Raw genomic sequence first — 23,915 nt, forward strand, 5'->3', positions numbered from 1 at the left:
CGAAGTCTTAAATATTAAGCTATTTAAAAACATTACCGTCGTTAAGTAGCTCTTTTAACGCGGCGCGATTCTATTTAAAGTCTTTATAACCCGGGTAATTATATCTTAAATACTTAAGCCATATCTCGATAACGCGCCGACGTATTCTAAATTTAATTCGAAATTAAATTATTTACTCGGGATTCTACGCTAGCTCGCGTAGGCGTAATAAAACGATATTAAAATACTAAAGGAGGAAAGAAAAATAGTCGTATACTTTATTAACGTTACGTATAAAGTATACGACGTAGCCGCGATATTTATACTATTAGCCGCGGATTATAAGTATATTTATTATTACGTAAATCCGCGTAATAAGTAGTTCTTCGATTATTATTAGCTTTAGTAGTAAATTAAAAGAAGAAAGGATATTAAAGTTAAGATAGTTATTTACGTTAAAAAAAAGGGCTTATTTACGCGCCTTTTTTAGTCTTTATTACGATAACGCTTATAAATACCCGCGGTATTTAGATTTATATTAAATTAATACTTCCCGTAACGATTATAATATTTACGTCGTTCTTACTTTAGCGTTAATTAAAACCGTATTAAAATCGCGTAATCGGTATCGCTAATTATACTAACGTCGAGGTCTTCCTCCTACCGTAGCGGCTTAATTATAAACGAACTTTAACGATTAAAAACGCTACTAAGTTCTTAAGAGCGAGCGGTATTTAAGGAAAAGGTTTAATTAAAAGGTCGGCTTAGGCGCGGTTACTTTCGCGCTAGTTTTAGCGTAAGGAATTCTAACGTAAGAGGCCGTAAAGATCGGCTTCGACGTACTTATACTTACTTTAGTATTAATTCTAGCGTAAACGCGCGTAAAGGTCGGCTTCGACGAACTAACTCTAGCGCTAGTTCTAACGTAAGCGTACGTAAAGGTCGGCCTCGACGAACTAGCTCTCGCGCTTATTTTAACGTAAGCGTACGTAAAGGTCGGCCTCGATAAGCTAGCTCTTACGTAAGTACTCGAGGAAGTCGCCCCCGGGGCGCTAATTCTAGCGCTATCGTTAAATCCGCTAGTTATAATTATATTATTAACGAAAAAAATAAAGGAATAAGAGAAGGATTACCGTTATTACGTCGGGTTACTTTATACCGTCTTCGAATTTATTATCGTAATACGTTACCTACGCGTAAAGCTACCTCTTTAACGCTTAAATTATATACCCGAAGCTACGCGGTAATAAAATATAATCGATAATAGGTAATATTTAATCGCGGAGCCGGTTAAAGCGTTTTAAGCGTAAGATCGGATCGGGAATCCTATATAGAATTAGCGATAAAATATAAACTACTAATATAAAATACTAACCTAAGTAAAACGGCATATGTTTTCGCGGTAAAAGAAATAATTTTTTATAGATATAACGTAATTTCGTAAATTAATAAATTATTCGATGGTTTAAATTATTCCGTAAGTACGACATTTTTTAATTTAAAGCGACTTTATCTTAATTAAACTAAGGATAAATTATAAGGATAAATTATAAGATACGGAAAAGAATAGGAATTATATAAATAAGAATAGAAACGTATAAATAAACGCGTTAATAAATATACGTAAGGATTTTAAGGGATAATAAAGATACGTTAAATAAGAAAACCTTTATTTATTCCGCCGTTTTTATTAGGTATACGTATTTTTAGGGACCCATAGCGCGTTTTTTAGCTAGTAAAAATAAAGTTTCCCCTAAATAATACCCCTTTATAGGGTTATTTATAGGGTTATTTATAGGGTTATTTATAGGGGTATTTAATCCCGTAATTAATTAGTATAACAGGGGGTTATGCGTATTATAACTATCCTCCGGATAGGATTATAATTGCCATTGGATATATACGTACCTAGGGTATTCGTAGACGGGAGGCGGCTCTTACGTCTCGGCGCCTGAACCATCCCTGACAACTGATAACAGCAGCGTTATCGACCCTAGGAAACACGTTGAACTGGCCAGGCGAGACCGGGCGACGGATAGAAGAATGCGGCCGCGTAGCATGACTCTTCTTCTTCTGCCTTCCACATATAACCTACCTAGTAGGGCTGAGGGCGGGCTAGAACACGGCGTCGCGAGTCAGGCACGCTTCCAGCACGAAGCGTTCGTTCAGCGTTCCACGACCGGTGACGGCAGAGCACGGATCTACGTCGTAGGTATTACCTAACACCCACTAGTACCTCTACCTTAGGTGCCTAGGTAGGTACCTACCTCTTTTACCACGTCCGCTTAGCCGCGCGCGTTCCTCGGCGATCCCAATATCCCCCCGCGTCCGCGGCCAGGAATCCTTCTGTGTTATTAAAAAGGCAAAAAACCAAAAGCCGGATTTCCACGCGTTGTACAGGCGCGTATCGCATTGAGGCCACCCGCAGGCCCCGGGCGCCCGCCTCCGCTGGCTGCTGCTCGATGACGACGCGGCCGCGGTACGCCCAGGGGCGCCGGCCAGCGCCGACGTGGGGAGCCGAGCGCGCCCGGGACCAGACGGCATCAGGTCTCGGTTCCGAGCCGCGACACGCTGCGTCCGTAGTAAGCAGCGTGACGTGTGTCTGCATGTGTGTATGTGATGTGCACGCCGGCCGCCCACCCGCTCCGGACATACCTACCTACCATACAATAAGCCCAGAGAACACCACCTGTCCTCGCCCAGGGGTCCGGCCCTACCGCCCAATCGTCGGGCGTCGGGCTCGCGCCAGCCTGCCTGCGCTAGGGGGGGCCTAGATAACGACGTACCCACCGCCAGAGCGACTCAGTTCTCCCCCCGGCGCGCGTAGGCAGGTAAGGACGTGCGTGGGAGGAGAAAGGGAGCCCAGGGGGGGGGGGGCCACTTGGCGATGGCTCGGGCAGCCAGGGAGGTGCGAGATCTGCAATTCTCCCTTGCTTACCTGCTTAGGAAGCTTAGCGAACTTGCCGTCGCTAATGCTGTCTCGAGTCCTGTATATTATAGGTACTCGCGTAGGTGCCGTTTCTCCCTCTTCTCCTCTCCTTTCTACAGCGTAGTTAGTTGGTTCAACGCTGCCGGGTCACATCTATAGTATTTATATGCGCACAGCTACATTAGGAGGTAGTGTCTCTATCAGGTACCTACCCTCCCTAGGTACCTGTATACCTAGATTCCTTCACGATAGGTACGTGCCGGGTAGAGGGGCAGCCGCCGCAAGCGACCCCGTGTTCCTGTAGCGTCTACTTCCGGCGCGAGCAGGTGGTGTATTTGTCCTATTCTCTTGTCTACGAGAAACTCGAAACCGAAATGCCGATGTTTACGCCAACCACGACGACGACGATGACGACATTAATAATATCCAGGTAGAGAGGGGTGCGTAGGTAGTCTTTTCGCCTGGCCACTACCAGCCGTATGTACGAGCCGGTTGGCAAAGTAAAGAAACGACAATGACGACAGTCAAGATGCCACCCAGCTCGGGATCTCCCGTCGGCCCACGAGTAAGACAAGATCTGCTAATGTTGTTGAAACGAATAATAAAAAAATGTAGGTATGCAAATGAGGCCCGCCAAGGAGAATGGGAACCACTCTCCCCTCCACAATGCCTAATATTCTTTCTCTTTCCTTTTGTTCTCTCTCTCTCTCTCTCTCTCTCTCTCTCTCTCTTTTGCGATGCGGACGGAGCCTCTATAAGAAAAAACTCCCAATGCTACCTTGCTGACATGACCCGTGCCCGTACCTAGCCGCCCACGTCATTCCGCTACGACGAGAAACAGATCCCTGACTGAGAATGATACGACGGCGCATCCTTCTCTAACCAAGCCTCCCGAGGAGTGGGGGCAGCCCTTTCGGACCTGTGACGGAACCTTGCTTGAATCTACACGATGGGGCTCGGGAGAGGGGGGAGACACGCAGCCCATTCGCGGCTACGGTTTAGATAACGTGGCCCCCACCGTATCACGTCCTCGCCTCCCACGGAAGCGGGTACGTCCTCACCCAGTCTGCAACCTCTGCTCGCAGCCGTATGATTTCCGGGTCCTGCTCGCCGTCGCCGAGCGTTTCGAAGAAAAACTTGAGGTTATACTTCTTGTCCTGATTCTCGGCCGTTTTGCGTGCCGCCTTATCGACCCGGACTGCGATCGTGACGGCGCGATCGATGATATCGGCCACCCGGACGAAGTCGCCTTGCGAGAAGCCGCGCGTCGTCATCGCCGGCGTACCGATGCGCAGGCCGCCCGGCACCATCGCCGACTTGTCTCCAGGCACCGTGTTCTTGTTGCTAGCCACGCCGACCAGCTCGAGGAGCCTCTCGACTCGGGCGCCGTCGATCTCCTGGGGCTTGAGGTCGACGAGGACGAGATGGTTGTCCGTCCCTCCGCTCACGAGCTTGTACCCGAGACCCCCGCTGGACTTAGCGTCGCCCAGGCGCTTCGCTAGGGCCTGCGCGTTCGAGAGGACCTGCTCCTGGTATGCGCGGAATTCGGGCGTTTGGGCCTGCCCGAGCGCCACGGCTAGCGCGGCGATGGTATGGTTGTGAGGGCCGCCCTGGTGGCCGGGGAAGACCGAGCTGTTGATGGGATTCTCTAGGTTGTACGGAATCTCCTCCTTCGTCTTAGGGTTGACTCTCCACACTCCTCGTCGGTAGAAGATCAAGGCACCTCGGGGACCGCGCAGGCTCTTGTGACTCGTAGTGGTCACGATGTCGGCGAAGCTAAAGGGGCTAGGAATGACCTTGGCCGCCACCATTCCGGAGATGTGCGCGATATCGGCTAGCAAGTAGGCGTTCACCTTGTTGCACGTCTCCTTTATCGCCTTGTAGTCGATAAACCGGCTGTAGGCGCTGGCTCCGGCCACGATGACCTTGGGCCGGTAGATCTGGGCGAACTCGTCGAGCTTTTCGTAATCGATCAAGCCCGTCTCTTCATTGAGCCGGTAGGGGACGGTCTCGAAGTACTTGGAAACGGCAGAGATCTTCTTGCCGGGAATCTGGTAGCCGTGAGAGAGGTGGCCTCCGTGAGGAAGGTCTAGTCCCATGAGTCTGTCATGGGTTTCCATGACGGCCGAGTAGACGTATAGATTCGCCGGCGCGCCGGAGAGTGCTGTTTCGCGACGGTGAATAGCTCACGTATCAGTAGAGACGTCCCTTCCGGAGGGTCACGGTCGGGGGTGGGGATGGCGAAGAAACGGAGACTGACGCTGAACATTCACACCCCATTCCTTCTTATCTAAGCCGAAAGCATCGAGGGCCCTCTGCTGGCACAGCCTCTCGGACTGGTCGATGAACTCGTTACCAGCGTAATACCTCGCCCCGGGGTAACCCTCCGAGTATTTGTCTGTTTCTCGGGGGTTAGCGCGGTCCATGCGTTTCCGATTGGTTACGATTTCGTTATCGTACTTTGCATGGGGCTGCCGAGCGCATCGAGGACGGCTTGCGAGGTGAAGTTCTCGGAGGGGATGAGGTTGATGAAGTGTTTTTGCCGGTTTTTCTCCTATTGCCGCTGCCCGTCAACAGACATGCGTCGAATGCAAAGGCGCAGGCGTGCGAATAAGTAAACACAGAGAGAGATATAAGTACCTTCTCGATGATATCGAATACGGTCGGATCGGCCTCTTGTAGGTGGCTCGAGAGCAACTATAATATAGACGCATTAGCCACCTCTTACATCTGACAAACGGGAGAGACGCGAAGAAAGATCCACCCGTTGCGTACCCGCTGCTGGATGTCCAAGACGGTAGACGATTGGGATCTCTTCGCGACGCATAGGACCGAAACAGACGTTGACGTCGGCCATCGGGATGTTCTAAGGAGTCTGGGCGAGGAGGAGCGGAGAGCACCCGAGGTGCTCCGGAGCACGGAGAGTAACATGATCAATTGATCGGCGGGTCCGATTTGTCTCGGAACCTGGAGGGGGGGGGGGGTGGGATAGGAATTGGCGCAGGTCGGGGGGCCGCGATGGAGGCAGCAGAGACACGATGGTTTCTGCTTCCTGGGTCCGAACACAGACGAGAGCGCGGACCGAGGCGGGTATCGAGAGTGGCAGACCAGGGAGGTATCCGAGGCCGAAGGCTATGGGCTCTCTCTGTCGAGCGAAGAGGAAAAACAAGACGGGGAAACGGGCGACTTCATACGGGGGTGACTCCCTGGGAATACCTGTGTGCGAAGCTGTCTTGCGCTCCGCCGGCTAGCTGGTGCTGCTGGTCCTCTCTGTCGAGGCTGGATCGGTGCGGCGATGTCCAGGGGAGGTGATAGGGCGGGATGGGGTAGGATGGGATGGGCAGTTCCGGCGGAGTATCTCAATACTGCGGGAGAAAGACGAAGAAAAAAAATCGGCAAGCTCATTACCGTAAATCCCATAGGTAAATTCCCCTAGACCCGGTCGCGACGTATGTATATATGTAGCCGGTGGGTTGGGAGGTACCTACCTCTGAAGCACCACCCTAACCCCGCGTATACTTAGGTGTGCATGTACATAACCCTATCTACATTAGGTGCAGGTACCTAACTTAACCTACCTACATAGGTAACTATCTCCGTACCTAACCTACGTATCTCCGCCCCTTACCTCCCCTATAAGCCACAGCAGACTCTGCTAAATACCACCTTTAGGTGGGTTAGGGGGGGGGGCCATTTAGGGGACACCTACCTAGGTACCTAAGTATAGGAGGTAACATGGACCTTAGAGGTGGGTAATATCACGCAATCAGCCCTCGTAACCGCCTATCTCTATCACCACCTCCTCCTGCTATCTGTCAAGGGATACCTAAAGGTACCCGTCGCTCTGCGCAGGTAACAGAGGAGATATGCGAGATAGGACGATAGGACAATAGGGAGATAGGGAGATAGGAAGATAGCGAGGAGGCGCCCATGCACCGCCGACATTTATCAAGCCGCGCAGTTTTCTTTCTCTCCCTTCCCTTTTTTTTCCCTTCCCCTCTGTATCAACTAAATTGGACGTGACGAGCTCCGCTTCGACAGCATATTAGGATTTCCGCCGTCTGCCTCTCTTCTTCTGATCATGATGAGGAAGAGAAAGCATTCGGCGGGAGCATGCTGACATGTCTCGGGCGGCACCTCACCACCTTGAAACGGGACACTTTGAAGATTTCTGATCCAATTGACGTTGATCCGAATTTGACACCATCGTCAACCACCCCCTTTCCTCCTCCTCTCCGATGCCTACACCCAACTTCGGTTTTTTCCCTCAACACTACCTCAACGATTGAATTATCTTCTTCTTTCTCTGTAACCTTGTGGGGGTGGATAAGGTGGCATAAGGCATTCTGTGCTCGGACTTGTACCTGGAATCTCAGCGAGGACGAGAGGGCTCGGTCGCTGAGTGGACGTCCTCGTAACCTCTCCCAGTCTCACCCCAAGGTAGGAAGCGTGGGGAATTACCATCCCATCCGGCCCGCATAGGGCGGCGGGACCTACGTAGCGGGATTTCCGTCGGCCAACAGGCCACGTCGCCGACGCGTATACTCCTAGTCGACGTGCTCTATTCTCCAACACATAGGTATCACGGCGTAGTTAGGGAGAGGCGTGGCAAGAGACAAATTAGGCGTCAAGATCATTGATTCCGTTTTCAATGCCACACATGCAAAGCCGATGCCCGGGGGTAGAAGGATTACGACCGAGGGGCAAGGAAATAGAGAGACCCAACCATGTACTCCGAATGCAGCCGTCTCAGCTTCCTGTGGTCCGTATGACGACATCCCGAGCTGCCTCTCTTCTGCAGCTCGACTGGCGTGCATATACTGCTTTTCCCCAGCCATATCTCCCTTACGCCTCCTCCTCGGCCTCCAGCGCACTCCGCTTCGCTTCTTGCCGCTTCAGTTTGCGCTCGCGGGCAGCCTTGTTCTTCTGTCGCTTGGCGTCCATCTCTTCCTGGAGTGCACGCTCACGAGCCTTCTCGGCCTTGGCGCGGTGAATCTGCAGCGAAACACGTTAGCGGGGCCCCAGTCTCACAGAGGTGCAAGGCACTCGGATTCGATTCGTGCTTTCTCCGTAGGGTTGATGGGACGAAGGCGCAAGAGTAGAAGAAAAATATAAGATGGACGTACATGCTCGACTAGCGCTCGCTTGTGCTTGAAGGTGTTACCCTTGCTGGCGTGATACAGCTCGTGGTAGAGGTGCTTGTCAATTTTGCCGCTAGCACGGTACTTGACTAGGAGGCGTCGGAGGACTCGGAGACGTCGCATCCATAGAACTTGTCTGCATGCACGAGTCAGCTGTCGGTTTCCGGATCCCACAACCTCGAGCCACCGTTCGAGGGCCGCTCCCTCTCTCTTCCGCCCTACACGTTCCGAATCACGAACGCTCCGAGGCGGCCGTCCGGCACGCAGGGGTGGGTCAGACATACTCAGGCATGCGAGCGTCGGCGGTACCCTTTCGCTTACCGAAGCCTCGGTGTCGGCCGTCGCGTCGGGAGAGGTTCAGCTCGCGGGCGCGGGATCTCGAGTGCATGGTGACGGGCTTGCGGATGATGAGGCCATCGCTGACGAGTTTCCGGATGGTCTGACGAGAGTTGGCGTTGGAGATCTCGTTCACCTCGTTCGGGTCCAGCCAGACCTTGCGCTTGCCGCATCCGATGACGGACGCCGCGAGGCGCTTCTGGGTGCGGAGATTGACCCTGGGTAGGAGAGGAAAGACGTTAGCCTATATTTCGCCGACGGACGCGCGGCTACGGGTTTAATCGTTGGCGATTTGCTAACGACACCACCTCGATACGTGAACAGCGACCGATTTCGACGGAATCGAATGCGATATCGAGGGGAATCGAAGCATTTTTGTTACTGTATCGCAAAAAGGGTTCGGCGCGTAGAGCAGCGACTCACATCTTGGAATGCCGATAATGGTGATGGTCGAGGTTTTGCTGTTGGGGTTAGTAGGGACAGAAGGAGAGGGTTGGAAGGTTGAGGTTGATTGAGAGGCCCCTCCCGGTCTTTGCACACAGCGAGAATTTCTGACTTGAGAAATGGAACAGGGGAAAAGATTTGTGGACTGATGACTCCATTTGAAAGTAAGCGAGAGGGCAATCCGGCCCATCACGTGACCGAGATGGCACTGTCCAGGTTTGGGCTTGGAAAGCCAAAAAACAAATAAAACTCTTTAATGCCAACGTCACTCGCTAAATTCATAAACTCCATAATCCATTCCAAGCTTGCTGGTAAATCTACCCCCGTTACCTACCTTCGCCCCTAGCTCCCCAGCTGATATGAACACGAGACATCATGTGCCTGAGGTACGACGATGTAGGCACCTAGGTAACAGGCATATACATTTCGTTCGATCTGTCCCGAGTCCTAAAGATATTTTTGCCGCCTTCTTGGTATTAAGCCCCCTTGAGCCGTCCCCGTAAGAGATTTACTACGCAGTGCCGCAACCAAGAGGATAGCTCAGTATGCCTATCTCGCTCAAGATGGTGTAGTAAATCAATAATAGATCGGTCACCTGCTAACGCGACCCCTTTTTAAGCAATGGGATCTAAACCGATCGCGTAGGGGCCGTGTATTCCTTCACTCACCCGTACAGGAGACAAAAGCGTAACAAAAACGGGTTATCTACCCCGGCATGTGAAGCTCTCCATCATGATGCGACTATGTTCGTGAAACACACCTACATACACGCCCCCCGGCCCTCCCTTTACTTCTACCCCTTATCGCGATGGGGCGACGCCGGCCGGCCTAATCTTGAGAGAAGACACCGTCCCCGATCTCCACCGAACCGACGCTCCATATCTCCTTTTCGTCTTCAACCTCGTCGTCGCTCAAGCCTAATCCGCCTTGCCCGCCTTCGGCCTCTCTCCTCTCCCGAGCCTGGTTGCCGAGTCTGATAGCCACCCTCTTAAAATAGTCTTGTATGCTCCGCTTGGTGTTGGCCGGGAGATCGGCCCCGGCGCCGCCGATATACTTATCGAACACCTTCGACTCCTCGTCGACAACGCTGAACAATTCTATGAACGCCGCCTCGGCCGCTAGCTTCACAGGGATGACCGGGTCACGCACCGAGGCGAACACGGGCGGCGCCAGCAGCGGGAGATGGGGGCGAACCATCTCGAGGTTGTTGCGCGAGACGGTGCGCACGATCACTAGAGCTAGCCGGCGGGAGTCCGACGGGTTTCCCGGTCCAATTATTGTCGCGAGGCTAGAGAAGATCGGTTTGGTCGATTCAAAAGACTTTGGCGAGTCTGTCAGGAGATACTTGCCTGTTGCTAAAATAGTGTTGTCCGCCACGAAGAGCTGCGCGTGTTTCGTTAACCACGTGTGATAGCATGCCGGTCGGGAAGCTTACATTTTTGTTCGACATCCCCTGGCACAGCAAAGCGGGAAGCTCCTCGGCCAGGGGACTCTCCAGAAGCGTTTGCGGCGACTCGACGAGGACTGCATTTAGTGCGAGTACTGAAGCGTTGCTGAAGTGAGCCGTTGCCACGCGATTCTTCAACAGGCCATTAGCTATATCGGCAGGTACGTTCTTAATGAGCGCGCCGAGGAGTTTGGCATTGGTCACGGTCATCGCGGAGTCAGTCGTATTATCCGTGTCCATATCAATCAAGCTTAGGACTGCCGTCCGCGAGGCCTCACTCATGTTAGCGCCAGCCTTACTTATAACCTCGTATAGCGCCTTTAGCATGGCCGTCTTGACGCCTTGGTCCGTTGTCTTCGAGCCGGTGACGAGCTCCGCTATCAACGGATCCACACGCGGCGTAAACTTGATCAGAGTGCCCAACGCCTTGGCAGCACGCGACCGTAACAGGTCGCTACCGGTATCCGCCAGCGCCCTCGCAAATGTCCGCTGGAGCTGCGGCAGGAAGGGCTTGAGTGCCGTCGGCATCTTTTCGAGTAGATTGTTTAGTGTTAGGAGAATTGCCGCTTTCACATCTGTAGATCGCTCGGATACCACACGAATAAGAGGACCCGTAATCTGCGTGACGAAAGGTTTGAGGGAGGCCTCGCTAGTTCTGTCCACAATATCGGATATGGCAAGCGCAGCGCTGGTTCTCTGCTCCGACGCCCCGTTCATGAGGCCTTGTAGGAAGATAGGTAAGATAGCATTGATACCTTTGGGTAGCTCGAAGCCTGGTAGATCCGAGCCCGCAACGCCCACCTGCAACAACGTCTGCCTGGTCGACGGCACAAGAGCCTCCATCTCCTCCTTCTTAAGTTTCTTGGTGAATTCGCTCAGCGCTGCCCACGCCGCCTTGACGACGTCTCTGTCCCCATCGTCGAAGGAAATCAACAGAGCACGGATGATATCCTGGTTGTAACGTGAGTAATCCACGGTGGAATTTGAGAAGAAATTAGCAAGTCGAGAAGCCGTCACGGCACGCTTCCGGTGGTCGTCGTTCTTGACTAGCTGCAGCAGGACATTCATGGCGGTGTTGAGTCCGTCGTACTCGTCGATCGATTGTATGACAATATCGAAGGAGCCTTCCAAGTCAGTACGGAGTTCCTCATCTTTGGAATTGACGATGTTATCCATGAGAGAATTGATAATGTTGGGCAGGCGACGGTTCATAGCAGTGCCCGCCACTCGAGACAGAGATGCCAACGCCTTGGCATTAAAGGCAGAAATCGGAGGTGTTATCAAAGTTGGGATGAGGTTTGGCAGAATGATATTGGACCGAGTTGTCTCCGTGAGAAGTGTTAACAGGGCGGATAGCGCATTATCTGCGTCATCCTCGGAGCGTAGAAGGTTAAGGAGGTATGGAAGCACCTGGTCGATGGCACGCTTGCCGACGATCTGCTGTAACGAATCGAACGCTTCGGCAGCGGCCTCTCTGACATCTTCGTCGGAATCCGTGAGGGCTGTTCTCACCACGGAGATCAGGGTCTTCTCGTGATCTTCCAGAGCTTCTTCGGACGCTGACGCTATGAGTTCCTTCAACGCTAGGCAGATCCCTTGCCTGGCATCCGTGTCGGTTGAAGTATGGAGACCTTCATCAAGTGTGGGGAGCAGGCTTGATAGGACGCCATCGCCGGCCTTTCGTATGAGTTCTCCTAACGCGTTACTAGCGATCACCTTGTGTTCCATATTAGAACTTCCCAGGCGGCGGATGATTAGCTGTGTAAGAGTGGGCGTGAGCTCCTTCAAGGTTCTCGGCGTGGCAACCAAAGCTTTCCATACACCCACAGCGGCCGCGCGGACGGCACTGGCAGTATCGCAACGGCAAATGTATAGAGCGGAGAGGATCTTGTTGCGTTTCTCTTCGCCAAGCACTTCGCGCAGTGACGCGCCTGCTTCCTTTGCGTTCTCTTCTTCATCTTCCTCCTCCGCCTTTCCGCTGATACCAGTTAAGTTGAAGAGGAGGTCGCCCACCAGCTCAACGGAACTCAACCGGATCCTGTAGCTGTCGTCTGCTAAACCTCGTTCTAGTTCGGGTAGTAGGAGGTCCACGGCCCTTGCTGCGAAATTCTTGACCAGCAACCGGCCCGCTCGCAAAGCCGTTTCGCGAATGGACTCGATATCATCCGCGAGGCCAGCAAGGATAGGTGGGATGATCTTGCCTAGGTAGTTAGCAAAGCTGTTACCGAAGCAGACCGGCAAGAAGATGAATAGCGACATGAATCCCTCTCTGACAGCAGGCTTTGCCGATTCCACGTTTTGTAATATCGTTGGTAAGGTCTCCTCCAACCTCGTGGTGCCCAGGCCGGCGAGGACCTCGCTGAGAGCCTGAGCGGAACCGAGACGGTCCCCAGCACCGGTATCTGATTTGAGAGTCTGCATGAGCCCCGGGATGAGATCGGGGAGAGCGTCTTCGCCAAGCTTCTCGACCAACGAGCCCAGCGCGCGTGACGCAGTTGCTCGGGTCGTCGGAACCGGATCCACGGCCGCGACTTTCAGGCCCGATACAAGCACAGGTAAGTGTGCTATTAGGTCTTTCCGCTCGGTTAGATGGGCGAGACTTCCAATCACCTGGGATGCCTTGCGCTTGGTATTCGATCTGTCTCCCAAGCCGCGCTGAAGGATCCTGGTAACAAGGGCCAACGACGGCGCGTCCAGATAGTGTACGAACTGCACCTTGATGAGTGCGTCCAGAGCATCGTCGGTGTACTTGGTCGGATCGCTAAGGGCCTTGAGCAGAATATCAACCAGGTTCTTAACCTCGGGGTTTTCGATAACCTCTCCGAAGCGTTTCAAGCTCTTGTTAGCCGCGGCGCGCACCTCTTTATGGCTGTCGTTTAATACGCCGGTAAGCGGCGGTATGATGTCGGGCAAGCTTTGTGCGAGTTGCTGGGGGTCCAAGTACGCCATGGCGCCGAGGAGATCGCAGGCACCACGTTTGCTACGCCACTGGTCATCGTCCAGGCCGTTAAGGAGCGTCGGCAAGATCTGTTTAACACCGTAAGAACTCAGCTTCGCGAAGCATGCTTTGGCGGCCGCCAGGCATGCGTCTCTCACGTCGGCGCTACTGTCGCCAAAACCAGTCAAGAGCTGGGGTACGATCTGGATGACATAGGGCTCGAATAGACGGCCGAGGAGCGAAGCTAGGAGCTCAAATGCGAGAAATGCGCCCTCTCGCTGTTGAGACTCCTTCCTGTTTTCGGTCGCGCTCTTGAGTGTGATGAGGATGCGATACTCTCTCAACACCGATATTCCTCTACCTTGGACGAAACCAGCCAACCCGTACGCGGCACCGCGTTTCTCGGCATATCTTTTGGAATTTAAGAGTGTGTCGAGAAGCTGGTCAAAGTATTTAGACGATTTGTCAGCGCAAGTCCGCACCAACGGCGGTAAGCATTCTGCCACAGCGTATTGGACCGCTTCGGACGGCGTGCTTAGAGTAGCTAGCAGTCTTTCTAAGACAATTGGAATCTTTGTATCGCCGGGCTTGAGATGCCTAGCCAGGGCACCATATATGACGATGACCGCTTCGTTAACACGATCCGCGGCCTCCGAACCCTTATCAGGGGCACCCAGTGTGCGCTCAAACGTCTCCATAAGTTTGTCTAAGAATTCTTTACCGTGAAGGTCAACGGCCACAATCCCTGCGTCGAGCATCTCGCTACGCACTACGGCATTTTGGTCCCCTAGAGGGCCTTCTTCAATGAGGAAGTTGAAAAACTCGTCGATCTGCGACTTCTGTAGATAGGCGGCGAGCTCTCTGAAGGCGGCTGCAAAACCGTGCCGGGCCTCCCAAAGATCCGACAAGTCGGTCTTCTTAGGCATGCCGAATTCGTCCAGCTGGGGAACTCGAGGCTTGGAAAACTCGACATATGCGGACTTGAGTCTCACTAGCACGTCCTCGATAGCCTGAGGGTGAGCTCTGCACGCTTCAGCGAGGGATCGCGCGGCAGCTCTCCTGAGCTGGGCATCTTTGCTTTCGAGATACGGAATCATCTTGAAGGGCACGTCTCGGGAGAGCTCGAACCCGCTCTCATCCCAAATCTCGCGGGCTACGTCAGAATTCTCGCCACTTTCATCGTGGCAGCCGATCCAGACTTCCTCGGAGAAATTCAGATCGCTCATGTCCACATCGGCGCTGATCGATTGCAGCACGGTCTCGCGGACGGAGACCTGCGAGACAATCACGCCCTTTGCGAGTACAGCTATCTCGTCGTGGTTTATGTTCGGTGCGACACATCGAACCATATCAGAGAAGCAATCCTTGATGATCTTGTAATGCTGGTTGTACTGTTGCATCGAGTTGATCAAGGCGGACAGTAAGTCGGCGCGAGGGATACTTTCATCGGCGCAGATATGGGTGTGGGAGGCGAGGAACTCTATGGCCAAGACCAGTTGAGCGTCGCGTTCGTCAGCGCCGGCTCCGATGCCTCCCGTCCGCAGTATCACAAATATCAGAGACAACATGTATATGACGGAAACAGCATCGAATGGCCTCTGCTCTCCGGCGAAGCGAAGACGGTAGAGAACCCTCGTCACAAGTTCTTCTAAGCCCTCTTGGGTCAAGTTTTCGGGGATAGCAGTGACACCAAGAGCACGCAGCGTTGCGACGCCGATAAAGGGCCGGATAGCTCCTAACCGGGGCGTTACGAGATCGGAGCACGCGAGGTAAGCCGCAGGGCCAGCATCGCCAGTAATGGAACTTGCGCCAGCCTCCAAAGCACTTAATAGGGCACTAATGGAGGGCCCAATCCATAGGTTCGGCTCGGTCGTTGGGCTATGAACGAGGCTTCTGATGATGCCAAAACCACGCATCAGCCGTGACTCTAGCTGCTGGATGGATCTTCGAATGACGGATTCCTTTTTTAATTGAGCATTGACCTTGGCCTGCTCGTCGGCGGTTAGCTTTCTCTGCTGCCCCTTCTTCTGCGCCAACTGGTTCCTCAACTCCTCCTCCCACTTCAAAGTGTCGTAGTCTTTGGTGTTCTTGTCGGGTAATGTCTGTTTCTTTGTGAGGACGTCTATGAAAGCTGTGCCTTCCGGTGTTCGAAATATTGCGGCTTCGACCGGGCCAACGTCCTTGAGCTCCTCTGCTGCTAGGTCTGCCCGAATTAACTTCACAATCCTCGGTGTTATGGTGTCTGGTGCTACGAAAGCAAGGTCTGCTGCCGCGTTGTAAGCGGCAACCCTAATCGTGTTCAACTGAACGCCTGTTAACATCGCAAGCCCGCTGGAACGGTTAGAAGCAGCTGCTTACCTTCTGGTCGAAACTTGTCTTTTCTGTTATGTGCTGTATTAACTCTTCTTCGTGCTCTTTGGCCAGACTTCCAGGATCGAGGCCGACTCTCAGGCATAGGTCTATCCAGCTCGCTCTTGTTATCAAGTCATCCCGAGCGATGACCAGGAACGAGCACAGCTGGGTAGCGAGGAGCTCTTGATTCCTCCGTGCGCCCAGCGCCTCGAACTCGTCACTAGTAAGACAGATGGAGCGAAGGACAAGATGGAGATTCGTATTGTCAAATTTTGCACTTGCCGCTATGCTGTCCTTATCCTCTATTTGTGAGGATTCGATCCATCGCCATAGAGCATCCACGGAAACCCTAGAAACGAACGCAGGATTTCGGACATAGAGTTTTGAAATATTCTCGCAAGTTTCCTTGCGGATCTGAACGGGAACGCTGGTAGAAGACACAAGGTAAATCAGAGCCTGGAACCAAACTATTTGGACATTCACCGGAGCTTTCGATACTTCATCGTAAACGGCTACAAGTGCCCTGAGAAACCACCTCGCCTCATCCTCCGTAGAAATTCGGCTGTAGATTCGATGATTAAGGAGGAACGAGGGCTTGGGGTCGGCCACAAGACACTCTTTCGCAACCGCTATCTTCTTGAGCACAGCCTTAAGGCTAGCGCTATCGATCTTCGAAAACACTTGTATGGACACCGTAGAGAGGACGTAGGCGCCTATGATTAGCCCGTTCTGAGCTGCCACCGAGGGGTTTTTGTTAATTTCGGCCCAGGTGTCCGTGATAGGACCGGCTATCGCCTCCGCTAGTTTGGCGGCATTTGCCGGGACCGGGCCGGCTTCTTTCGCAAAGGGGATAAGCACGTCCCCGATGTGGAGCGTCCATAGCCTACGTGAGGGTGTCTTCTTGTCTGCTAGACCTTTGGCGAATGCATCGATGACAGGTTTGGGCAAATCAGTATCATCGTTCAAGAGATAAGAGACCGCCCGACTAAGCGCAGAGATCTCCGCGGCAAGGGCCCCCTCGTTTCCTTCTTTCGCAGCGACAGGAGGGAGACCATTAGCAATCTTCGTCGCTGTCGGGGCGGATAACGGGACGTGTTCTAACATTTCCGAATGGAGCACGCGTTGGTCTGCGGAAGCTAACTTTCCGGACTTGAGCGGGTTAAGCACTTCGTCAACGACTTGCTCCACGATCTTAGCGTCGCGGCTTCGAGTAACAGCTATCCTGAAGACAGCCAACACGCTCTCTCGGGTAGCCGGATTGCTAGATTTGGCATTCGATATCAGGGGCTTTAGGAGGTGCCCACGGAGTATCAGAGAAAGATCTAGGCCATCGGGGAGGAGGCGGAGAAGCGAGGCAACCAGATCCAAGACCACTTCCGGGGCACGCAATAAGCCCTTCTCCATCGGTGGTACGACGTCCGTCGCAAGCTGCTCCGGCGACAAGAAGTCAGAGAAGAAATCCTCAAGACCAGTAGCGATGTGGGTGGGGATGGGTGTACGAGAGCCCACAAGCTCGCGAGTGAAGAAGGCGAAGTAGTCAGGTGCTCTCGCAGCTAAGACGTCCTTGGCCCGGGAGTGGCGAGAGCACACGCCGGCAATTACCCCTAACATGGCAGCATTCTTAGCTGTCGGCTGGGCCCCCTTAGCTGTCAAGGTTTGTACGGCGTCCTGAATGAGCTTCTCTCGGAACTCATTACGCCAGAAGGCGGCGCGCAAGCCACGACGAGTGACGACTAAGGCTGACTGCGCGACGCTCGGCCTAGCCGACTGGAGACATTTCTCGAGGGCGGCAGCGTTGGCCTGGATAACTTCCAACCCGAATTGGTCCCACAGGGGAGAGCCGGCAAGCTCCCCCAGAAGAACGGAGCACCACTCAACCAAGACGAATGCACTCTTGGCGGCTATACCGGGCTTCTGGGACTCGGATCGTAGAGCGGAAACGAAGGGCGCCAGGACCTTCGCGTCGGTAGTGGTCTCGAGAACGGCAACAAGGCAGGTCTCGGTAGCCTTCCTGGAAGGGCGATCATCATATAAGGAGTGTGTATCAAAGAGCAACCGCAATAAGGCTGGCACGACGGACGGATCGATTGCTACAAGGGAGACGAAACACGACCGTGTTAGTATTGATATTGGTATGCACTCATATCCCAAGACAGGTTTTCGTAAATATGCGTAAACGTATATATACAGAGAGAGGTGGATGTACGGGGTATGTACGAGGTAGTCTTACTCTTGTCCTTCAACTTCTCGTCGATCGCTCGCAAGCGGGCTATGCGCGTCTTGGTGGAAGAGGAGAAGAGGGCAGCCCGGGCCGAGGGCAAGTCGATGGCTTGCTGAAGGGCACCATTCGCAGCCTCTTCAGTCATTTTGGCGATCAGACGGGAGGTCTATGGACATGATAGGTGGGTTGGTCGGTAGGTAAAGACAGAGAAAGCGAGGGTACAGAGAGGGAGGTAGGTAGGAGGAAGAGGGCTTGTTTTCAGTCGAAACCGAAGCTCGCTCGCTCGCTCGCCTTTTCTCTTTTTTCTTCTGCCCTTCCTGCTGTCTTCTTTCTCTGGACGGGCGCGCACAACTGGTGGATATTGTGATAGAAGCCCCCCCCGGAGGTGTCGTCTCAGGTAAGAGTCAGGCCGGGTGGATGTCGTGTGGGGTTGAAAAATGCAAGAACACTTACACCCTAAGCTTCGAACCCCCTTATCTTATCAGCTCCGGGGGGGTACGTGAGTACTTGTTTCGATGTTCATACAGAGCGCTGGCGCCCGTTACCTGCACGCCACACCACCACCCGCCACAGCCCACAGCGCTATATGCCTCCCTACACGCTGGCACTATGTACACACCTACATCCACTGTGGCCCACTATAGCCTTCTGCAAGGTCACCTTTACGCCCTTGAGAAAGATACCCCCTAGGTACCTACCTTTAGGTACTGGATGCCCCCTAGGCTAGGTAGGTACATCGAGATTACAGGCTACAGCGGCCATAACGTCCCTGTTCCGTACCCCCCGGTACCCTGATGGTCAGAGCTCGCAGCTTCGAAAGTCACGAATCTCAGCTTCCTTTTTTCCTCTTCTCTCTACGACTCACTTACATCCCTTCTACCTACCTCATATTCCGCCCCTCCTCTCCCACCTTGCCGCCCCCTTGAAATTCTTTATTTACGGGTTTTTTTTTGTTTCTTGGTGCAGACCGTGCTGGCTTCAAACTGTCCCCTTCGTCCTCCTCTTCCTTTTCCTGTCTTCCTCTTCGTGGAAGCTTCTGCCTTTATCAGCACGAGCCATGGGCCCGAAGAAGAAGAAGACGAAGCCGACTGCGAATCCGAGTCGGGGATTTGCTACTACGTCGATCGCCTCAAAGCCGAGAGCTGAGAACCCGGTGAACGAGCCGGTGGTGGCTGCAAGCCCTGCTGGCGACGGCAAACCCGCTGCCCCTCCCACCTCCGCCTCTCGCAACCCGAATGCCCCGCCATCCAATCCCGCCGCCGACGCAAAGTCCCAAAATCCGCAGCAAAATGCCGCGTTGAGCCCAGAAGAATTCGAGAGGCAGCTGGAGGAGTCAGAGCTGCAGCTTCTCGTCGAAAAATACGCACAGAAAGCCAAGAACGACGCCCAGCGCTACTGGGCCAAGCTCGAGACCGACCGTCGGTTGCTTCGCGGACAGGCAGAGGCCCTCAACACGAGGAAATGGCTGCCCCAGGAGCTCATGGACCAGATCTTGGACCTGATACAGGCCGAAAGCCGCTTTGGTTCGTCCCCGGCGTCGGAAAATACCACCGCCAACGGAGGCAAACTACTCCCCGAGGAAGACCTGGTTATTAAGCTGTGGATCCTACAGCAGACCTTGGCCAACACCGCATTCCCCGACGACAAGGTTCAAGGTGCGCTGCAGTATGTGCTGGACGTTGCCCCAAGCATCAATGGCGTCGCTAAGGATAGTGTATGGGGGTTGGAAGACGCGCTGGACTGGCTCGCTCGCGAATGCACGAGGGACGAGTTACATGACTACGACTACAGGGGCAAGATCGCCAAGTCCCGAGCCGATACCCCAGCGGACAGCCCCTTGCCCTCGGGCGTGAATACGCCTCTTCTCTTGGAAGTCAACGCCGCACAGAAACCGCTCAGCTCCAAGAATAGGCCCGCAGGTCTGAGAACGCCGAATTCCAAGAAGCTTTCCGTCGTTTGCGACGACGATTTCGAGCCCGATGAGCTAATCCCAGCCTATCTCGACGCCAAGGCTAAGCTCTTCCAGCTTCAACGACCCCGGCAGGCTAGCAAAAGGGGGAAGTCGGCGAAGAGCTCGGCATCAAGCGGTGCCAAAACCCCCGCCGCGGAAGCGCCGCCGGAGGATCTAGAAGAAGCCAAGTTGCTAGCCAAGATCGACAAGATTGAGCAGGACATCCTTTTTGATAGGGCTTCCGCTGAGCAGCAATGGCGTGCGGGTAATATACGACTGGAGAGGGAATACACAGCCACGAAACAGGCCGAGGCGCATGCCAAGAAAGAAGAGAAGGCGCAGCAGTTAGACGGCGACGGCGACGACGACGACGACGACGGCGTCACCAAAGAAGCCGAGAGAATTGCTGCAGAGATCCTGCGACAAAATGACGACGATGATGATGATGACTTTCTCTCCGATCTTTTCGCCGATCTCCCAGTCCGAGAGACGGACGATGTCACGGGGGAGACTCGCACGGTAATCAACGGAGCAGACGGTATCAAGGTTACGATTCGTGACTTCGGCAAGCCTGCCGGGTTCAGCCCAGTGCGGATTTTGGAGGAAACTTGCCGCTCCAGGTATCCGGAGCTTCTCTCTCTTTTTGTTGTTTCTTTCGATAACTAATGCTCCGTCTAGGGATTCCGGGGTAAAAATACAATATATGATGGTATCTCAAACAACTTTTTCATACCGTCACCTTGTATCTATCCAGTGGTCTAAACCCCAGGAGACTATCCCGGCTCCCGATATTCCGTCTATCGAGAGCGCCATATCCCCTCAGCAATATGTTTTCCGGATGGTCTCGGTCGCGACGCCCGATGCAAACCAATCTGAGGCTTACGTCGCTACCTTGGCTCTTTTTATCATATTTAATTCCACAAGGGAAGAGAAGGCCTCCATGAAACTTCCCCCGGCCTGGAGAGAGCTATGGTCGGAACTTGCAGAGAGTAAGAAAAGTCGGGAAGACGCCGTCGACCGCTTGGCTATCAAGGACCTTCGCGCAATAGTTCGGCAGAAGCACGACCAAGAACTCGAAGACGGCGTCCTCCTTCAGGGTGCTTTCAGGGGCCGCGCCGCGCAGCGCAGCGCAAACGAAGCAGGTGACGAACCCACCACTGATAGAGGAAATGCTAGCGGGCTTGGTCCCGACTATTTTCAAAAGATCTGGGCCGATAAGTCGAGCACTCCGAGATTCCAAGCTATGCTGGTGAGTGGTCTGCGCAACGCCCGCCTCGTATTGATCTGACTGTCCGCTTTTCAGCAATCCCGAATGCAGTTACCAATGTGGCACTTTAGGGATCAGGTTCTTGACGCCGTCGAGCGCGAACAGGTGGTCATCATCTGCGGAGAAACGGGCTGGTAAAGTTGCCGTCTGTCCCCTCCCGATAAAGCATTCAGCTCTGCTAACGAGACTTTGAAGTGGCAAGAGCACACAAGTGCCGTCGTTCCTTTTAGAACACCAGCTTTCCCAAGGTCGTCCGTGCAAGGTATACTGCACGCAGCCTCGACGAATATCAGCCGTCTCGCTGGCTCGTCGTGTCAGCGAAGAACTCGGCGAGGGGAGAGGCGATTTGGGCACACCGCGGTCTCTGGTGGGCTATTCCATCCGCCTGGAGTCGAATACGTCCAAGGAGACGCGGCTCGTCTATGCTACGACGGGGATAGTGATGAGGATGTTGGAAGGTTCCAACGACCTCCGCGAGATCACCCACCTCGTCCTCGACGAAGTCCACGAACGATCAATCGACTCTGACTTCCTTCTCATCGTACTCAAGAAGCTGCTCGTGCGCAGAAAAGACCTCAAGGTTATCCTCATGTCTGCAACTGTCGATGCCGAGAGGTTTTCAAACTATTTAGGGCGGGCCCCGATACTGAACGTTCCCGGACGCACATTTCCGGTGCAGGTTAGATATCTAGAGGATGCTCTCGAGGCTACTGGTTACGTACCTGATCAGCACGACCACGAGCAGACGATAGACTTGGACGACGACCCAGCCGAGGCTGACGCTGAGTCTTCGAGCAAAGCTACTACGGCTGCTGTCAAAGAACTCCGCCAGTACTCGACCAGGACTCGCAATACCCTCGCCCAGTTTGACGAATATCAGATAGATTTTGAGCTCATTGTGCAACTCATCGGTCGTATATCGGTTGACCCGGGCTACATCAACTACAGCAAGGCAATTCTCGTCTTCCTTCCCGGTATTGCTGAGATCCGGACCCTAAACGACACATTGCTTGGGGAGCCTTTCTTCCAAAGAGGCTGGGAGATATTCCCCCTTCACTCCACCATCGCTACCGAGGATCAGGAGCGAGCTTTTCTCGTTCCGCCTGCTGGAACGAGGAAGATCGTGCTGGCGACAAATATCGCCGAAACGGGTATAACTATCCCTGACGTAACGTGCGTCATCGATAGCGGGAAGCACCGCGAAATGAGGTTTGACGAGAGGAGACAGCTGTCGCGCCTCATCGACACTTTCATATCGAGAGCTAACGCGAAGCAACGACGCGGCCGAGCGGGGCGTGTCCAGGAGGGTCTCTGCTTCCACCTCTTCACGAAATACCGCCACGATAACCTCATGACCGATCAGCAGACGCCAGAGATGCTACGGCTCTCCCTGCAAGACCTAGCCATGCGCGTCAAGGTCTGCAAGATCGGCGGCATAGAGGAGACGCTAGGGGAGGCCCTGGATGCGCCATCGGCAAAGAACATCCGCCGAGCCGTCGACGCGCTCGTCGACGTGCGAGCTCTAACCAATTCCGAAGAGCTTACTCCACTAGGCTACCAGCTGGCGAGACTGCCTTTAGACGTATTCCTCGGCAAGCTCATCCTCCAAGGCGCAATCTTCAAATGCCTCGACATGGCCATTACTGTAGCCGCCATTCTATCTTCCAAGTCGCCTTTCGCTGCGCCGTTTGGCCAGCGAAACCAGGCGGATCAAGTGCGACGGGCATTCAAGAGAGGTGATTCTGATCTGCTCACGGTATACAACGCGTACCTGGGCTGGAAGAAGGTGTGCCAGGCGTCCAACAACAACGACTTCCAATACTGCAAGAAGAACTTCCTCTCGGCACAAACGCTCTCCAACATCGAAGACCTCAAGGGGCAGCTCCTCGTGTCGCTGGTGGACGCGGGATTCCTCCTGCTCACAGACGAGGAGAGGCGGACGCTTAGCCGCCTGCGCCATTCCGGCCGACGACGCCAGTTCTACGAGCTCCCGCAGCGCGTCAACATCAACAGCGATAACGACGTGATCGCGGCATCGGTGATCGCGTGGAGCTTCTACCCCAAGCTGCTAGTGCGCGAGGGCAAGGGCTTCCGCAACGTCGGGAACAACCAGAGCATCAGCCTCCACCCCACCAGCGTCAACAAGGGGAACATGGAGCTGCGGTGGCTGTCGTACTACCACATCATGAAGTCCAAACAGTGAGTACCGCCTCACCCGTCTCTGTTTTCCTGTATTCGCTATCCCACGTCCGCGCTAATCCGCAACCCCTAGGTTCTTCAACGCCCACGAAACCACGGCTGTCGAGAACTTCGCCATCGCCCTTCTCTGCGGCGAGGTACGCGTAGATGTAAGTTTTGTCTAGCCCGTCCCGCCCATCCACCTATCCATCCTCCCCTGCACGCCACGCGCCAAGCGAACGGAGACCAGCCCGCTCCATCACCCCCGAGCCAACCCAGGGCTAACCGACGAAACAGATGTACGCCGGCGTTATCGTGCTCGACGGCCACCGCGCGCGCTTCAGCGTGCCGGACTGGAAGACGCTGCTAGTGATCAAGGTGCTGCGGGCGCGGCTGCGCGACCTGCTGACGCGGTCCTTCCGCCGGCCCGGCAAGCTACTGACGGCGCAACAGGAGCGGTGGCTCGACGTGTGGCAGCGGGTCTTCAGCCAAGACCTCAGCAAGGCCTAGCTCTCGGCCACCCTACGATAAGAAGGTGCCTCCCCCCCCTCTCTCGTCGGGGAGAGACGGGAAGGGCAGGGGGTCTGTTCATCATCGGCATCGCCCTCGCCTCTACTACTACTACGACGACGGCAGCACCGATACGCGCCACGCCCCCGTCGCCACCGTCTGCCGTAGGATCCTAGTTCTGCTTCCGCGAGAGTCCCCCCCCCCCCCCCAACAAAAAAAGAG

The 23,915-nt window shown here is 54.1% G+C and overlaps 4 protein-coding genes across 4 annotated transcripts; 1 reads left to right on the plus strand and 3 right to left on the minus strand.

The window, feature by feature from the left end:
* Positions 1–3,667: 3,667 nt before the first annotated feature.
* On the minus strand, positions 3,668–6,346 carry GGS23DRAFT_578983 (serine hydroxymethyltransferase). Its single transcript, XM_051517024.1, has 5 exons — positions 5,684–6,346; positions 5,549–5,605; positions 5,369–5,462; positions 5,169–5,306; positions 3,668–5,072 (listed from the first exon to the last, which is right to left on the minus strand). Exons 1-5 carry the CDS (start codon positions 5,837–5,839, stop codon positions 3,931–3,933), a joined length of 1,587 nt encoding a protein of 528 aa, XP_051369519.1. The 5' UTR covers positions 5,840–6,346; the 3' UTR covers positions 3,668–3,930.
* Positions 6,347–7,571: 1,225 nt separating this feature from the next.
* Positions 7,572–8,966, minus strand: GGS23DRAFT_211051 (60S ribosomal protein L19). The gene is made up of 4 exons (XM_051511888.1): positions 8,809–8,966; positions 8,334–8,603; positions 8,035–8,185; positions 7,572–7,903 (listed from the first exon to the last, which is right to left on the minus strand). Coding segments are annotated over exons 1-4 (573 nt in total). The 5' UTR covers positions 8,811–8,966; the 3' UTR covers positions 7,572–7,753.
* Positions 8,967–8,996: 30 nt separating this feature from the next.
* GGS23DRAFT_578990 (translational activator GCN1) lies at positions 8,997–18,211 on the minus strand. Its single transcript, XM_051517025.1, has 4 exons — positions 17,797–18,211; positions 15,573–17,656; positions 10,265–15,517; positions 8,997–10,212 (listed from the first exon to the last, which is right to left on the minus strand). The coding sequence occupies exons 1-4, from the start codon at positions 17,930–17,932 to the stop codon at positions 9,658–9,660; spliced, it is 8,028 nt and encodes a 2,675-aa protein (XP_051369521.1). The 5' UTR covers positions 17,933–18,211; the 3' UTR covers positions 8,997–9,657.
* Positions 18,212–18,844: 633 nt separating this feature from the next.
* GGS23DRAFT_606595 (P-loop containing nucleoside triphosphate hydrolase protein) lies at positions 18,845–23,693 on the plus strand (the record flags this gene model as incomplete). The annotated part of the gene is made up of 6 exons (XM_051519920.1): positions 18,845–20,358; positions 20,417–20,987; positions 21,042–21,139; positions 21,201–23,204; positions 23,278–23,353; positions 23,481–23,693. The coding sequence occupies 6 exons, from the start codon at positions 18,845–18,847 to the stop codon at positions 23,691–23,693; spliced, it is 4,476 nt and encodes a 1,491-aa protein (XP_051369522.1).
* Between the last annotated feature and the right edge of the window lie 222 nt (positions 23,694–23,915).

This window comes from Durotheca rogersii (genome assembly GCF_024521655.1).
Source record: "Durotheca rogersii strain YMJ 92031201 chromosome Unknown GGS23scaffold_21, whole genome shotgun sequence".
Taxonomy (NCBI): Eukaryota; Fungi; Ascomycota; class Sordariomycetes; order Xylariales; family Xylariaceae; genus Durotheca; species Durotheca rogersii.

Coding starts and splice junctions, on each gene's coding strand:
- GGS23DRAFT_578983 (XM_051517024.1), bottom strand. CDS start 5,839: ATGTTACTCTCCGTGCTCCGGAGCACCTCGGGTGCTCTCCGCTCCTCC. Junction 5,463..5,548: donor TATTCGATATCATCGAGAAG/GTACTTATATCT, acceptor CAGCGGCAATAG/GAGAAAAACCGGCAAAAACA. Junction 5,307..5,368: donor GCTCGGCAGCCCCATGCAAA/GTACGATAACGA, acceptor CCCGAGAAACAG/ACAAATACTCGGAGGGTTAC.
- GGS23DRAFT_211051 (XM_051511888.1), bottom strand. Junction 8,186..8,333: donor GCCGACGCTCGCATGCCTGA/GTATGTCTGACC, acceptor TCGTGCATGCAG/ACAAGTTCTATGGATGCGAC. Junction 7,904..8,034: donor AGCGAGCGCTAGTCGAGCAT/GTACGTCCATCT, acceptor GTTTCGCTGCAG/ATTCACCGCGCCAAGGCCGA.
- GGS23DRAFT_578990 (XM_051517025.1), bottom strand. CDS start 17,932: ATGACTGAAGAGGCTGCGAATGGTGCCCTTCAGCAAGCCATCGACTTG. Junction 17,657..17,796: donor CGAGAAGTTGAAGGACAAGA/GTAAGACTACCT, acceptor TCTCCCTTGTAG/CAATCGATCCGTCCGTCGTG. Junction 15,518..15,572: donor AGACAAGTTTCGACCAGAAG/GTAAGCAGCTGC, acceptor ACAGGCGTTCAG/TTGAACACGATTAGGGTTGC.